This window comes from Rhynchophorus ferrugineus, unplaced genomic scaffold, assembly GCF_030347505.1.
Source record: "Rhynchophorus ferrugineus isolate W39M unplaced genomic scaffold, kcgeb_rfMv2 rfM8, whole genome shotgun sequence".
In the NCBI taxonomy this organism is placed as follows: Eukaryota; Metazoa; Arthropoda; class Insecta; order Coleoptera; family Curculionidae; genus Rhynchophorus; species Rhynchophorus ferrugineus.
Window position 1 is genome coordinate 6,217,894 of NW_027472587.1, and position 18,293 is coordinate 6,236,186.

The 18,293-nt window shown below is 30.9% G+C and overlaps 2 protein-coding genes and 1 long non-coding RNA gene across 20 annotated transcripts in view; 1 reads left to right on the forward strand and 2 right to left on the reverse strand.

Annotated features, from left to right (window-relative positions):
• The window catches only part of Nrx-1 (Neurexin 1), a 341,164-nt gene extending 338,115 nt beyond the window's left edge, over positions 1-3,049 (forward strand). For both annotated transcript variants that reach the window (XM_076411694.1, XM_076411693.1), the window contains one exon: positions 1,776-3,049. In XM_076411694.1, coding sequence (XP_076267809.1) covers positions 1,776-2,422 — 647 coding nt within the window. In that variant the 3' untranslated portion in view covers positions 2,423-3,049. The remainder of the gene's footprint in view (positions 1-1,775) is intronic.
• Positions 3,050-6,328: 3,279 nt separating this feature from the next.
• LOC143200736 (uncharacterized) lies at positions 6,329-7,757 on the reverse strand. Its single transcript, XR_013006800.1, has 3 exons — positions 7,420-7,757; positions 7,108-7,341; positions 6,329-7,041 (listed from the first exon to the last, which is right to left on the reverse strand). It is a non-coding gene; the product is annotated as an uncharacterized LOC143200736 (long non-coding RNA).
• Positions 7,758-10,904: 3,147 nt separating this feature from the next.
• Positions 10,905-18,293, reverse strand: part of Mctp (Multiple C2 domain and transmembrane region protein) — a 134,633-nt gene continuing 127,244 nt past the window's right edge. For 12 of the 17 annotated variants that reach the window (XM_076411698.1, XM_076411697.1, XM_076411695.1 and 9 more), the window contains 5 exons: positions 17,488-17,770; positions 14,764-14,977; positions 14,596-14,708; positions 14,332-14,539; positions 10,905-12,143 (listed from right to left, as the gene is read on the reverse strand). In XM_076411698.1, the coding sequence (XP_076267813.1) occupies positions 11,985-12,143; positions 14,332-14,539; positions 14,596-14,708; positions 14,764-14,977; positions 17,488-17,770 (977 nt within the window). In that variant the 3' untranslated portion in view covers positions 10,905-11,984. Of the gene's footprint in view, positions 12,161-14,331; positions 14,540-14,595; positions 14,709-14,763; positions 14,978-17,487; positions 17,771-18,293 lie in introns of all 17 variants that reach the window. The other 5 variants (XM_076411699.1, XM_076411712.1, XM_076411711.1 and 2 more) reach the window with 3 other exon arrangements.

Below are 18,293 nucleotides of genomic sequence, written 5' to 3' on the forward strand. Positions count from 1 at the left end.
GTAATTTTACGTATTAAAAATGCACCTTTATTAACTTCAGTTTCATTCAAAAACCAACTACGAAGTCGGCAAAAGGAAAAAGTGGTAACTAGTAGATTGGCCTATAAGTTTTTTTAATGATATCCGAGATCTACGTCATGGGGTTCCAGATCCAGGAGGCCAGATCTTCGCTATCTGGGATAATATTTCTAGATATTTTAAAAGCCGTTATTGAATGATATAAAATTTGACATGCCTCAAGGTCACTACATTATTACTTCGGTTATTTTCTATATCCAAAAAACATAAAAGAAGCATTAATTATTATAAATATTATGACTAAGTTTAACGATTGACTTATGTGAAAGCTGCTTTAGAATTTCTCATGTTATAGGCCCTTCTTGGAGTGAATATTTTCTATAATGTCCGATACATCATCATGATGTAGTAAGTCTATAAGACATAAGAGTATTTTCACCATCATTTGGTAAGAAAGTCATTTCGAGGTCTGCTGTATTTCTGAGTCTTTTATGTTGCGTTGAGAATTATCGACTGGAAGCTACTATCGACACAGTTTCAATCGCACTATTTCATTCGACTATTTTTCGCAAATAGTTGTCTACTTCACTCGAATGAAACAATCGTTATTGAATTTATACTGAGTAATTTTTATGTTCTGGCTTAATTAAGAAAATTATTTCTGGAAGACAGCTCTAGTAATGTATACTGTTTCTTCTAATCATATCATAAGCAAAATATAAAATCATATATTTTCATATTAGCTTAAATTCGGCACGTCATTTTCAGGGTTAAGGATAGGACGGCAAAGTTTGGCCTTAACCCCGGGAAATACTACTATATGCACTAGTGGTGGTATTCTCCAATATAGCCTCCCCAATGTTGTTATCAAATTGCTCTGCTTGCATAACAACAACTCAATGTGAATTTTAAATTTTGCATTGAGTTTATCTATTGACTTATCTAAGGAGAATTTTCTATTTGTCTAATACTATTACTCAGGATGAAAAGGATGGGAAAGTAACCACAAATCAAATCCCTCATTTCTCTTAATATATAAGCACATTTAGTAATATGAGTTATGAAGAAGTCAATTAGATACTTGATTTTATTTATACTAGTGATCATAATTCTCTCCTACTAGAGTAAAGAGTATAATTTAGAATGATATGTTCCACAAAAATAGGTCTTTTTTTGTTAAATAACTCTCTTTTTTTTCACAGTTTAGATAGTAGAAAGTTACAAGTTCCAGTAATATATGTAATTTAATTTATAACAATTAAATAATCTATTAGCTTATTCATTGATGAACAATTGATTAAATATTAAAATGGCATATTTAAATAGCTGAATATTTAATTGTATTAACTATTATGTTTACTAAAATTCTGCAAATTTTTGTCCATCTTATATAAGCATATATGATAGGATCTTTAGGGAATCTATAAATAAAACCATTTAGCATGTATCTTAGACCAAACAAATAGTTTCGGAGCTATATTTCGGAGCCTACCTAAATCATTCTGTGATTGTGCTTTTTTACGCTCCACAATTAGAAAAAGTGCATTAAAAAACTGAAAAAAAAACTGATCTATTGGTCAAAGTATCTTCACTAGCATATAAGTTATAGCATAACCCTTGCATTTAACAAATCGCTCATTAATAAAGAAGGACTAAGAACTGCGACATATGTCAATCTATGTCTAGTATTACTTAAAATTGTTACTGATGTTGCAAGAGTCAAAAAATTGTTGATTACAAATATTTCTATTTTGTAGGTATAAACACCGATCCATCAGATGCCACCACCACTATAAATTACGGAAGCACCAAACCGGGAACCGAAGAAGGCACAATACCTACCACCAACTCACAAACGACCGGAGCTTACCCCAATGCGTCCACCACCGAGGGCGGGATCAGTTCTACCCCATCTCCCTACACTCACAGACCTTATACCCCAGACCACTACGTTTCTACCGAAGCAACCACTTCCACCTCAACCCCCAGAACCACGTCGCCTACAATCGATAAATTCACGGAGAATTCCAACCCAAGGACCCCACCGCCAATAGATTACTGGCCGAGACCTAAAACTCCCCCCACCCAGAGAATAAACTCGGAAACATCCGAAATAGTAGCTCTAATCATCGGCATCATAGCGGGTGCCCTGATAGCCGTTATTCTCGTCATCCTCATCATCCTCAAATTCAAATCACGGAACGACCGTTCCTTTAAGATCGACGACAGCAAAGAGTACCCCCATGGGCCCGGAGCAGCGTTGCTGGGCAATACGGCATCCAGCACGAGCAGTCAGGCGCAGTACCAGCTGAACGGAGCACTGAGGAACGGAGACAAGGCTCAAATGCAACAGAAACAGCAGAAGAAACGGGATAGTAAAGACATCAAAGAGTGGTACGTGTAAATCGATGCAGTGAGTCCGAGCCAGTTTGTCACGAACGCAAATAATTTGTTAACTAGAAAAAGTGATATTCTATCGTTAGCTCTTGTCAGTTTGGTTCAGTTTACGTACTCGACAAAAGCAGTTCCGTTTCCACTTGTTCAGTTTGTGTTCCGAAACTTGAAATAGTGCAAAATATAGCGAAATTTTTGTTACACTTTCCTTCCGCCAGGAACAGCACGATATCACACCAAAAACTACTGTACCAAATTCACTGGGTTAGTAGTGAAACCAAACCAAACCCTTTATTCAGTACGTTTATATTTCTAAATTATAATTAACCAAAAAACCAAAATGATAAACCAAATTTAATCACACCACACTGCTCATAAATATTGGTACACTTTTTATTATTTAAACATAATTTCATGGAGGTTTAACACTAGTTCCTGTTAAACCTAAACCGAAGTATTGATTTTAAATCTTATTTCCTCCATAATTAGTTAATCGTTCACACTATCGGATGTGACTGTGGCAATAGATAATTGCTATTTGAATTAAACGAACTTGCAACTATATATTTTACTGGTACTGATTTGCTTTTGATTAGAAGGGTTTTATATTTTTTTAAATTGAAATTAACTCAAAAAATTGAAACTATAATATTGCATAACGATTGATAATAAATAATAAAGAAAACATTTTATAATATATATATTAGTTAAATGTATTATATATTTAATCTTGGGGATATTTGATAGGATTGGTTCATCATAGAAACATTTTTACCCATTAAAAATCGAATTTATATTGTGAAAATACATATCAGGAATATAGAGCAACAGCCAAAAAATTAATTAAAGTATACAGGGTATAAATCACCTTCACCTATTAAAAAGTAACTAAATAAATAAACCAAACATGAAAGATTGAATTATAATATAACAACTTCCTTTAAAATAGAAACTAAACAAATCACAAACATTTCTTAAAATCAGTGTTAAAATTGTGTAAAAGAGTTAAGTAAAGAATTAATTATATTCAATAATTTAAATTCATTAAGATTTAATTAAACAGCAATATTTATATCCTAGAGAGGATATTTTTCTTTGCTAGTTAATGATGTATTGTGAATTGTGACCAGAGAAACAATATTGTTAAAGAAATATCGATATAATAAATTCCTTTTATGTTTATTCACAATATCGGTTAATTTATTCGCCTGTTAATACTAAAGGTCTCTAACAAATTGACTGATGAACCGGTTTATATCTAGCCCTTTTGAGTATGAGAAACAAATCGTACGTAATACTTTTTTGATGGTATTTTACAATTAAGGCAAAGTTATAGGAATTACGATACAATGTATATAACTGTTCACTTACTGCTATTATTTTAGACTGTTTATTACTAATTATTAACGATTTGTTCCTAATACTGGCAAAAAATGAAAAATTCCCTCAACATTCCCGGGTTGTTGGAAGAACTAAAATCCAAAAACTATATCTTAGAAAAACGTATATAATACGCACATATTCCTTTGGTTTAGTGCTTCGCAAGACCCTAAATTATATTATAAAAATGATAAAGATACCCATTTAGTTTCTGTTTATAATTAATTAAATAAAATTAAATTGTGTTGGAACAAATACAAATATAAAAATAGAGCGTAGATCATAGAGTATAAGTTAGAGTGAAACCTTTTATAAAGAAGCATGAAAACTGTTTTGCTATGTGTCTCTCCTTGAGGCCCTGGTGGTGCTTTATTTACCATGTTTGATCGGTTCGAAATAAAAATTGTGTAAGCTACGTCACGTCAGTTATGACCAACGCTTTAAATGATTAATTAATGAAACTGAAATTAAAGACAATTTACAAAATTAGTCAATCCCCTTATCAAAAGAGAAAAAATCATTCAAAATTTAATAGATTATGACGTAAAAACATAAAATTATATATAAAACAGACAGCATAAATCCTACAAACTGAGAAATAACTGGAGATAATACTGGTGAATTCATCAGCTTGGATGCCATATTTTGCCATAAAATGTATATAAAGATACATTTTCAATTGAAACTGAGTCAAATATTCCTGTATTAATAATTGAACTCTCCTAGCTATGTTTTGGAAGACTTATTGCTAAAACTAAATTAACTTGTATAATCAACACCTTAATTAATGTTAGAACTAGCTATATATTATTGCGATATACGGATGTTATTAAAAACGTCTTGTATTATACGTTGGTTAGGTATCGTTGATTCTACCATAACAATCAATGTTTGAAAAATTACTAAAATAGCATTGGAAACCATCGTTCTTCTCAATTTTCTAGACTAACTTACTACCGAATATTACCTTTATCAATTCATGGCACCTGATGTACACAGAACTGTGATCAACAGCTAAAAAGTAATAACAGAAACTCTTATTAACGTAAACAAATAATAAGACAGGCTTTTCAATAACTATACCTTCAGCATATATTTATATTAAAAATTGACGTGATGAAGACTGATTCAATTAATTATCACAGAAATCAAACCAACGGACTGAGAAATGAGGCAAAACAGTTTTTCAAAACAGCCGTGAAGTTTGCCATCTAGGATTGCCATTTCAATGGACTTAATTAAAATTCAATTGTTCATACAAGAGAACAACAAGTTGACACTACCCAAGTCGTGGTGGCTAGAGATAAGCGATATGATACTCCTGGCGACCTAATACCATATAAAACAGCAACTGTATTAGACAGCGTCATTATCTTAAAAAATAATCACGATAAAATCTCATACTTAATGTTAATGTGTTACCATACCATTAAAAATTCAAGGATAAGCGTTATAGATAGAAAGCAAAAGACAGGTGACCCAACAATATATATGTCGACGAAAATTCGCTGTAAAGTTCATCTCTAATAATAACAATGTCGAGGAGAAAAATTGCTGCAAAAGACTGAGGAATTATTGTCAATATCAGCAAATCATATCATTTGATAAAGATTTACATGCAATGTTAACTAGGAAACAATACCAAAGTGCCGTTAGAAGCATAGACAAAGACAGGTTGATTCGGAAACAAATATATTCGTATTTGTTCCACGAAATAATTAAGTCCAGTTAAAACAATGATTAGGAGACGTTTCCTAACTATTGAAGAATTTTTAATGTAAATTGACTAATTGTAAACCCAAAAATGTTCCTTAAAATTCTAATGTAAAAATTATTTTGTCAAAATCTTATTCATCTAATGTACGAGACCGTATATACTATAATTAAAGCTTGCTAGCAAATAAATTATTAGATCAAATATTCGGTTGGCAGTAACTTTCCGAAGCCATCTTCTTTAATGAGCATACTGCTGTAATTTTCTTTATTTTCGTAATTGTTTAAGACGAAGAAGTTACTGACAACCAACGACATGGTAAGAGAACTTTAATAGTAATGATATCTGTAAATATTCTTCAAGTAGATATTAGGTAAATTGATAATTGCCTGAATTATGGATTCCCTTCACCACCATGATAACACTTTGTAAGTAAACGATTAGCGATTGTTTTTCTTTTGATTGATATTCGTTTAGAACGTTTACTTTGGACGTATTTGTTGTGTATAAAGAGATATGTAAGTAGAGAGTCTAGATTTTTGTATTATAGTTTTTTGAATTTTGTTAGTGCTATACAATAAAATGGCGTATATTTGGATGTTATAAGGTGTTTATATTCTTTATCAATTTTAAAAACAGGATGGATGCATATATATAGCCCCTGCAATAAAACAGTGAACTCAAGTCATCTAAATTAATAAGGTTTAAACGTAGCAATGCTGCAGCATCAACTATGAGTTTTAGTTCATTTAGGCTTTAACATATAACAAAATTCAAATGTAAATAAAATAATAAACAAATATATTATCAAATATAATTTATTTTAACATTATAGAACACTTCACATACAATTACAAATATATTTATGCTCATAAATCTTTCTCACTCTATAGTCCGATTTTCTAAAGTTATTCTATATTAATTATGTACTCATCTTTACCACTATCATCACCTTGTTTTGGTAATTGTCAACTTTGAACCATATTCACATATCCATAAAGTTTCATTCGATTACTGTCTCTTTCGGAATCGCTATTCAAGCGAATAACTAAGCTGTTAATTTCCAATCTATCTAACACTTGTTCATGATTCCACCATTTGTCATTTCTTTCTTTTGGGCGTCTGATCGAGTGGATCCAAATCGAAGATAAGGTTCTTGCCACATATCCAAACAGTTTTTGCTTGTATGTCCTTCTCGATCTGCATGTCTATTGTAATAATTCTTTGCCACACGGAAAGATAATATTCTGGGGGCCATATTACTCAGCTATCTGATCAGCCATATATTTTCTTCTGGTATATTTTTAAAAAGGTAAATTACATAAAACACCATTCTTTAATTTTAGCCTTTGTCGAAACACTTGTTGGGATCTTCTTCGCTATTGTACTATAGTATAATGCATTATCCACAACAATAACTAATGGTTCCTTCAAGTTCCTTAAGAGCTGATTTTCAAACCTCAGCAAACACATGTTATGGTTCATTTCTTCATGGAAATCACCCTTAGACTTCGACAGCATAAAGAACAATATATCTGCAATAAATTATTCATAAAATTTATGACTAATCAAACCTAATTAGTTTTTATTCCAACATTTACCTCTTTCCGTCAACTTTTCTTGTCTTCTTGATATATGAACTATCCATATATCACGGATAATAATACAAAATACACAAATTGAAATAATAAGTATGCCTTGATCTTATTTTATTTTTTAAATTGTACTATTTTAATAAGTTCCTTTAGACCTCTTCGTGGGTTATCTTTACATCATTTTATATCCCAACAGTGTATAATCTACATCCCTTAAGAAGCTGCATATTACTAAGTTTTCTACGGATACTTTCCTGATTTACGGTTTCATTTAAAATAATTGTATTAAATTATGTTAATATTGAATGAATCACTCACTGTTTGGTCTCGGCACTCTGATAAAGCTAAGATCAAGGTGAACTTGATTCGTCACCCGCGTCGTATGACGACGTTCTCTTTTCGGTGAATCCAACATTATATTGTTTTTAATTTTTCGAAATTCTGCAGCAAATTATTATTTAACTGATACCATAACTGCCTTTCTAACGAATTTTACTGACTAGAGGAGGCCTCTCCATTATTTCCTTCCTATTTCATTTAACCTTTTTCCATCCTTTCAACCAGAGAAGCAGAATAAGCAGCGATTTGAAATTTATCAAACCAAGCAAAGCTGTAAAACAACACTCCGTTTTATAAACTCTAGTTATTATAACTAATGTTTCGAACAATTTTGCAAACATTTGACAACCGGACGACTTTTGTAGACCGATCGGTTACATGTTCAAACTTATCAGAACGCATTGTATCTCTTTTTAACTAGAATAAAATGAGAAGGAAAGTATTATCTGACTCTAAAACGAATTCACAATTTGGAATAGGCGTCGAAGTAGAAATACCCATCATTTGAAAGGAAATCGCCCATTGAAAAAATGTAAGTATAAAGTACTATCGTAAGAATTAAACTGCGCGTAACATCACCTGAATTTTTAAACGCGTTTTACTCGAAACTACTTTTTCCGATACTAACCGATTTTCTTGAAATTTGGTGCAAACCTTTTCTATACGTTCTTCTATCGTATAAAAGTAAAATTATATAAAATTGGAATTCAGAAATAATAAATAAATTCTTCGAATTAACTTTTATACGTTAGCAGCACTTTCATAGATTGAGATTTTTCTTTAGTTTGGTTTCAAGTTACTAGGAACGTGGTAATCTTGTTAACGAGGACGCACCATTTTGTTGAGATCCCCAGTTCATCATTTCCGTGTATCCATTCAACATTAAAAATCATGTCGTAAAAAAATGGACTGTAAAGATAATGTTGCGTTTTTATTTTACTTAAAAATATTCACCCTTATGTTGCTTTCCTGTGAGAAGAATATTTCTACAAATGTAGCAAAATTATTGACTGAATTTACAATTTTTTTCGCATATTAGCAAATTGTTTTCTTTAAAACATTCCAAAAAAACCAAATAATCTCTGCCCAACATATTATGAAATTCACCGTTACGCTAACAGCATCATCGTTTATGTCTGGAAGCAACTAGATTAGTTGTATAAGTAGACCGATATCAAAAGACAAATCCCTCTAAAGGGAATTCATCACCTTTCAGGACAAACAGATCCAAACGTAGAGATTTAACAAATATTAATGAAACGTATTCGACTGTCAATTACTAAAATTATAAGCCAGGATCAGTATATTTACAGCAGTGCATTTTTAAAAGGGCCTTATATTTTTATGGATTAATTAGATGACCCGGACTTCGTCCCTACGGTACTATTACCTACATCAAATAACAATAGCCTCTTATCAGATGTTGCCAGGTATAATGACGATATTATGCATATCAAACGGACATCTTACCCAATGCTATTTCTACCATTTACAGAGCATAGAACAGAAGTATAAATTACAGTTTTAGTGAAGAAATGGTTGTATTTATTGGATAATAATTCACGTCACTGTTATTAAGCTACCAAGTTCCGCATCCGAATTGACCATAAAATAGATTTATAAGAATTAGAGATCGCCCTGTGGCTGAAATTCGACCACAAAATTGTAAATTATTCATAGTTCTTTTATAATAAAGTAAAAGAACTAATTCAAAAATTATATGTTACTAAAACTTATTTTCAGAGTATTTTCTTTATTTTGTTCACAGTTATTAATTAAAATAACAAATATCTGTATATTAAAACATATTAAATGCAAACTATCTCAAGAACTAACACTCACTAGTATTTTTTAAATTGTATTTAATTAAATCTAATTTCCATTAATTTTCAATAATTTACAAAGTACTAATAAGTGTAAATTACGCTCAAAAAAGTTTTCATTGGAAGAAACAATTCAAGTTAGCCAGACTAAGGATGTGTGTGTGTGTGTGTGACTTAGCATCACTTCTACCTGGTACGTATATACGATTATTAATATAAAGCATTTGTGTTATATATACTATTATTTATAGGAATACAACAGAAGAACAGAAGAAATCATGAAAATATTACACACAGTCTAAACACACAATGTGTCCAAATGGGATGATGGCAAAGTTTCTATATAAAGTAAAACTGATTATACTACATGAAACCTTTTGTTACCCGTTAAAAAGTTGTTTATAAAGTGCCATCAATTAAAAACATAATTAATTTGAAGGGCTTCATTTACTTGAAACAAATGTATATTGGTCAAAATACTTATTAATATTTTGACTTAAGGCTCCTTAACCGAGATAACATTTTTAGCAAGGATGTTAATAAAATACATTAATACAAAATAATATAATACAATTTGTAGACCAACAAAATGAGCTTGATTGTACAAGAGATTATCATGCCTATTTGATTATATTGTTAATAATAGAAATTTTTTTTAACTCCTCGATTTTACCGTAATAAAAGCACAATAATAATTTTGATATATATCATACACTTAAATTTTTTATTGCTAATTATTTTTGGTATATTTTCTCCATTCTGACGTATATCATATGATTGAACTATTTCACAATAACATTATAAAAATAATTATATCTTGTCTCAATAAATTTTTGTGTTGAACAAGTAAGTAAAACATTAACAGATATATTCAGCTGTGCTGCTCTGCTTTCAATATGAGGGAACAAATAGATAGGAACTTTAATACGTCTTATTTGAATTGATGGCACTAAAGAAATACGAAAAAGGGAAAAAGAGCTATAGAAAAATTTGATTATATCTGCCACGAGATATGTTATATTTTCAATTAGATTGCAACCATTTTTATATACACATTTACTTATTTTCTGTTTATATATTTATATTTCATTATTTTTATTTATATACATTATATACACTTATATTTTAACTTTTTGATATTCTATAATATATATATATATATATATATATATATATATATATAGAATAGAACATTATTATATATTAATAAATTTATATTAATAATAAATAAATTTATTGAATTGGTCATTCTACTGAGGTCAGACGTTAATCACGTGATGCGTAGGAAATCGTCGACCAATGAAACGCGCTCTTAATAAAATATTTTCATTGCAGATGCCGGTAATGGTAATTTAAACTAACCAATGAAATCCAACGAAATGGCGTTCTCAGCGCCTTCCTACTGAGACCAGGCAAAATAATTCTGAAATTATTTTTATTAAGTTAACTCTCTATATATTACTCTATGATGTATAATAACAAACAAATGTGTATTCTTTGATAGAGTAACACTATTGATGACAGTGACAAAGATGCTTTGTATGGGAAAACAAAATTGTTTGTTGAAAACAAAACACTTTCTCACTATATAAATGTTCCCAGGACTTCTATAAATATTGCAAAATAAAAATACATACACTATTTTTAATATTAAACATTTATTCAATGAAAAATGTATAACATATCAATATCACTTCTTTAATTGGCAAAAAATCACAATGTGCAAAGAATGAGTGCGGGATAGATTCTTTGAAAATAAATTATCATGCATAAAATCTGAAAAGATTTAACAGTAATGCGATATAATCAACATCTCTTATTATATTTTTATACAATAATTAACGTAAAGAACTCGAAGACATTTTGAGAAGACTTATTCGTTAGAAAAACTGCTTTTTCAAGAACTGTCAACGGAATATAGTCAGAATCTTACTTAAACGTGATGACAGCTCCATGATTTCTTTATAGTTTAGTTGAGTATATACATATATAGTCGATAATGGGTAGACTCTGAAGTATAGATTAAAAAAACTAATCTAAGACTAGATAAACTGTCTAAGACTTATTACAAATCTAAATAGAAGATGGAAGTACCCAGTTGCTTGAAAAAAAATCATACAAAAATATATAAACATCCGAATTAATAGAAACTCGGGAAGCGGCAAGGCTCCAAAATATTTTAAATATATACCATACTGCTCAAAATACAGCAACTAACTCTGGATAACATTATTACGATTGAAATATTAAAAATATTAAATATTATAAAGGTGGTCAATATTAGTTGTATAATTTTGAACAGTACTGTAATAAATTGTTTGATAAATTGAGAACAGAACAATCTTTTATTCAACAATATTCGATTACATTCCCCCTACATCACACGAGTTCTATTCAGTTATATTAAAAATGTCTAAGCTTAAAATAAGCATTACAAGAACACGATGAACAGCTGAATCCATTAAATTTTAAACAGTGAAGTGTAATATCACAAACAAATATAATCGAGACTAAACAATACTAATAAACAGTATAGAATTAGTACATTAATAAATTGCTCTTTTATCTTCGATAGCCCATGTAATTTTTCCTGGCCTGAATCAAATGAATGTAATAAAATACAAAACGCACAGATAATAAGAACTAATCAGCCTTTTCGATGATTCGATCGAATCGCACCTTCCAAGTCTCCTTGAAATTCGTCATCAGCTTCCTCCTCCACTAGGAGGTCTTGTGTTTTTTCTTCGGGTTCGCGCGACGCTCCGTCTCCGGGCTCGACATCAGCTTCAGGTCCTTGTAGTCCAGCTGCAAGTACCACCGTATAACTGATAAGCGGCCCAGATGCGAGGACAATCCAACAGCCAATAATTTTATCAATCTCTGCAGGTGTCATGAATCTATCATTATTATTTGTCAGTTTAAGTCCACGGTGAAAACCCAGGGTTAATTTTGGACTTACGTGGTACAACTACCTTCACCAAATATTAGTTTATAGTTTCCAATTGTCTGCTAGATGTACGTATTTTTAAAATAAATGACAATAATATGAATTTGTTGCGGTGTTCGATAGAAAAAGTTATAAAAATGGACAAAAAGGATGAAAAATGTAACAAATATTCCTCTTGAATGACATGAATTCACTTGTTGAGTTCTTTTTAAAAAATGAGTTTACGACGATAACGCACCATATTTGAAATCCTTTGAATCAGATTCCCAAAGGAATAACTATTATTTTTATAACACTAATGTGTTTTAAGAAAAATACAGATGTCTTTGAGAATTTCACGAAAATGCTTCATTAAAAAAAGTTGCAGCTATACCCACCGATTTCCACTTCAAAAAAAGACTTCAAAACAAGAATGCATTAGGTGTTCAAATCATTGCTGTACTCGAAAAAGGCCTTTATTGATAAAAATCATCGTCTATATATATATATATATATATATATATATATATATATATATATATATATATATTGAAATGATTGAATTGGATTGATGAAACGATTATATATATACTATATATATATATATATATATATATATATATATATATATATATATATATATATATATATATATATATATACATAGTATATAAATTTATATATAGTAGATATAGTGATAATATAGTGATAGTGTGTCGAAGGAACGAGGTTGATGTGGCAGCCAACCAATCGTTTCATCAATCCAATTCAATCATTTCAAATTAGTATAAGATTTTACAATAGACCTCATCAGTCTACCTGAATGAGAACGGTAGCAAAAGTTGTCATGCAAAAGCATGACATATTATAGCTTTCTCGCTATTACTGACCATTGTTGGATTCATATTATCATGTAATTTGTACAATGGACGTCGGTAGACATCTGTCGTAACAATTTCATTTGATTTTAACGCTTCTTTACCCATCGCATATAAATGACTAGAAACAATTGATTCATCAGCTGCTAGGCTATCTCAAAATTCTCTGAGCTGGGTCTTCGTACAAGAAATCTTGTTTCTTTATTATCTTTGTTGGATCTCTAAACTGTTCTTTGTTATCGACATCAAAGTCATAACTTTTAAATCATTGGAACTAAAACCTACGATTAGAATATGACTAGCAGTATCACCATACATATCACCATATAAGAGTATTTGATGGGCTTCCATCACCGATTTTTCACTTTATAACCATCGACATTAGCATTTAGATTAAGTTGCTTAATAGCTGTTTGCAGTAATAATTCGCATTATTATCTCAGTTCAAAATGCTTGCAAGCACTTAATAGTCTCTTCAAAGGCAAAAAGGCAGTTAATATTCCTTGAAATTTATCGTAACTGCCAAAAGACCTATACAAAATCCTAATAGAATATAATTAATGTATTTACACTAATCAATTTGTAAGTTTAACCCAAATATGTGTATTAATTTTTACAATGGACAGAAACACCTAGCAAAGAATTTGCCTTAAGTTTCGCATTTCAGTTGCAATCGTATGAATTAATGCTTTGGTCGGCCTATCGAAAGGGTCTGGCCTCGCGACGTCTCTCAAGAGTATCGTTATGAACGAAATTTTGCCCCACAAACTCAACAAATATTCCAGTCATCTTCTTTCTCTTTCGGAAAATAAAATTACGGCTTCGAAATCTTCAATCGAAAAAAGATTAAAAGCGAATTCATAACGAAAAGTGCGAATACTATTTTGAAAGTAAAAAAAAATGTGTTACTATGTGTTATTATTAAGAAAATGTAAATGTGTTGCCTAAAATTTTTATATAATAATGACTAATAGAACAGAAATAAACAGTAAATTATTAGTAAAAAATACGAAATTCTCATCATAACAATTTAAATAAATTAGATATGATGATAACGAAACATTAGAGTTAATTATAATTATTTGCATTAATAATGAAGAATTGTTTTGACACCAGCAGATTATATATCATAATAACCATTCCAGTTTAAAATTATTGGTATGTAGGTATCTATCTAGTGCAAAACAGCATGCAGTTGACAATTTAAATACACAAAACATGACACAGTTATCCATCGTACCCTGATGAAGGTTTTAACACTCACCAGCATCTCATCATCCGGAATGCGCGACAGCAAATCCAAAATTTCATTGTTAGGCACGACGTGTGGTCGGAATATCCTTCTTAAGAATTTGTTAGTTGCCCACATCATGAGAAGATACCTCACCGGTATAAGGTACAAAACCAAAGTGGCAAGAGTTAACAGAGTTATAGCAATCGATGACAAATAAGGAACCGTATAATTGAACATACTGTAAAAAGAGATAAACTCAACAACAATTAAAGATATTCCGTGCCGGGTACCTACTTTTTTATACTTTCTAATAATGAGGCTATCCTACCAATGGCATTTTGAACACCTTGAGTCACTTCCTGTATTGCTTGTAAACGTTCTTTCAAACTTTTCTTCTCCTCTTTCTCCTGCAACGACAACAAGGAAAGTTAGTTGTTCAAAAACTCATAAAATAATTATTACTTTATCATCATCGTCCTCCTCGTCTAAATCGGAATCGGCTATTTCATCCCAGGGTACTGAATTTGGACCAGCCAAACTCAGTACGATGTATTGTTTAAGAAAAATTAATAATGCACCCACAGGCATCATCCAAACTTGGAAATAGTAGCAGAGCAGAAGCCATACGACCAAGGCAGAGAAACTTTGAATTTTTGATTCCCATTCGAAACAATCTCTATAATAAATAATACGTTTCTAATTATTGTATATCTTGAATGAACCTTGGTGGGTATCATTTTAAATTCTTAAAACGCCCTGTAAAATTTTCGTGAAGTTTTATTTTCGCAGATATAGTAGATCAATTGAAAAGTCCCCGGCCTACCATAGTAAAACAAATTTTATTCGCAATTTTTTTTTTATTCAACATAATTCCCTTCAAAGGTAATACAGTGATTATAGCCACCCTCCAACTTTTCGATACCATTTTTGTAGTACGATTTGTCCTTTGCTTCAAAATCGCTCTCAGTTTCGTCGATATTTCGAAAATTTCTTTCCAGCGAGCATCATTTTGATATCTGAGAAGAGGAAATAATCGCTGGGGGCCAGTTCTGGGGAATACGGTGGACTAGGAAGCACTTCGAAGCTTAATTCATGGACTTTTGACACGGTGCATTGTCTTGGTAAAGCAGCACTTACTTTTTATTTAAATGCGGTCGTTTTTCGGCGATTTCGTTCTTCAAACGGCCCAATAAAGCTATATAATAGTCATTGTTGATAGTCCTTCCTTTTTCAAGGTAGTCAATGAAAATTATTCCATGCACATCCAAAATAGAGACGCCATAACCTTTCCAGCCGACTGTTACGTTTTCCGACGCTTTGGTTTATCATGTGCAGTCCACTAGGATAACTGTCTATTGCACTTGATTTAACTTGAGACTTGAGCCATGTTTTATTCATTGTCACATATCGACGCCAAAACTCGAGTTTATTACGCTTGATCATATTCAAACACTACCCCGAATCATCAACTCGTCGTTGTTTTTGGTCAAAAGTCAGCTCGCGCGGCACCCACTTTGCACAGAGCTTTCTCATACCCAAATATTCGTGAACGATATGATGTACACGTTCAGTTGATATATTTAGAGTGTCTGCTATTTCATTCAATTTCAGTTTACGGTCATTGAAAGTTTTTGCTTCAACGGTCATTTTTCCCTTTCAAGAAGCAATATTTTATCAACACGCGAAATTCCTTTTTATCCATTTTTTTACAATAACAAAAGTTACTTCACTCAAAATGCTATAATTCACAAACTGATGCTCCGACAGCCGTCAAATTTATACACGCATCTTTCGAGAGTTAGGGCTAACTAAAAAATATATGGATTTAATTCTAGTAGCGCCATCTTCGTGTCAGGTCGGGGACTTTTCAATTGACCTGTTTATTGTTTTAGTGAAGCGACATATAAAAACGGAACTTTAAACGGGTTTCTCTAGAAAATACTTTTTTCGAGACAACTGACATGATATATCAATATTACGATGCACATGATTTGACTACGTTCATTAAAGTGCGTGATAAACTCGTTCATTCTTCAGTAAGCATAAATATATCGAAAATGAGAGTAACAATAACTTCGAAATTTCACCGGCTTTGTTACATAGATTGGCACATTTTTTTTATTTTTGTGTTAGCAGAAATATCTAAAGAGTATCTGTGCATTTTTAGCCATAATGGTTATACCTTTTCCATCTGTTGTTGAGGAAATAACACATGTTTGGCACTATTGGAGAATTTTAATTTTTTGTACAAACAAGTTCTGGGACATGTTAAATATTACTTTTGATGAATCTCCTAAAGGTAAAACAAGAATCTATGAATAGTGTACCCGAACACAATTTATTCAAAATTATGAAAAATATCATGTCTTTTGTATCAAGCTATTACAGCTGTTCAAATTTTATTACACGCTCATGAGTTTTTAACAAAAATCAATACTGTTATTACGTTTTAGCTTCCATATTCACTCTACATGACCAGATACATATGGACATACCCATATAATGGGTATGTTCTCTGAAAAGTCTTAAGTTATATTTATTCTATTTCTGTATATAATTTGTTAAAACAGGACAAAAGTGTTGTTTCACAGAAAGAAGATTCAAACAGCTCTACATAATAATTGATATCAGTAAATTGCACTACGTTTAAACATATCCTCCACAGGATATTGGAACAACAAAAATATAAATTAAGTGTTGTTTGTTTTGGTGAATAACAAAAGTCATTAGAATTTCAAAAAGCATTTTAAATACATTCCATATTAAATGTAAAAATCGACAATTTTTCATTAATGTTGAAAGAATGGTATATAATTTACATATATTACTTTTGATATCTTAAAAAATAAACATTTTTGTATATTGCCACTTAAAATCATTTTATTGAGTTAATGAAAATAGTTTCATATTTTTTAAACATTGTCAAATTAGATAAAGTTTTTTTGTGTTTTAAAAGTATTTCTTTGGCGATTCAAATATCCAAAATTTGGTTCAGCAATATATTAAAGATCATGTTTTAAGTGTTTACATTTTATGTCTTAGTCTTTCAAATGTTTTTCACCAACACTATTGTAAATTATAAATACATTGTTGCACTGCCATAAAATTTCATAACTTTGAATATTAGTAAATAAACGGTAATTGTTCTTAATTAAAAAAATAAATAATATAAAATATAATACTTACTGAAAGAACTTCCCGAACTCCAAAAAATGCATAAGAAAGACTTTGAGTCGTAAGACGTTCCGAACAAAAACCTGCCGCTTGAATTTCATCTCGGTCTGCATAAATTTCTCCTCTTTTGGATTTAATGTACGTATACAGGCTCTTATGGGGTTCCATTCAATATACATTTCCAATAAGATTTGCGGCGAATTTCCTTTGGCCCGGCTACGCAACTTCTTATCTTTTAAGGCGTACCATCGCTTCTCTCCGTTTCGTATTCGAAGCAGAGGAATCGCAATTTTACCTAAAATACATATATTTGATACAATTAGCATGATAAATTTGCAATTATTTCCATCTACAGATATATACCAAATATAAGTATGAAATTATTGACTTCTTTTCTAATATTGAGAGTTAGAATTAATTCGTAGCTTTCTTGATAATAGACAATTTTTGTAAAATAAAATTTAAACAAATTATCATGTAATATATTGCTCATTGGTAACTAAGACTAGCTCCTTAAACATACGCCCTCCCTCCCATATCATCTACTGGTCCTGTGATGATCGCTATTTATATTTCTGGTATAATAATCAAAAATGAAAATGAATATGAATAATTCGTAGAAATGAAATTAGTATTTGTCCGTGTATTGGAACCAATTTTCGTGAGAACTTATTTAATATCTTCTACCAGTGAAAGGATTGATGATAACGAGATAATATAGATAGGCAAAATAACATGGCCACCATACAATATAATACATCTTATAGTAGTCGGCAACACTACTTCCGTATAAATAAGGCCATGCGTATGTACTAATC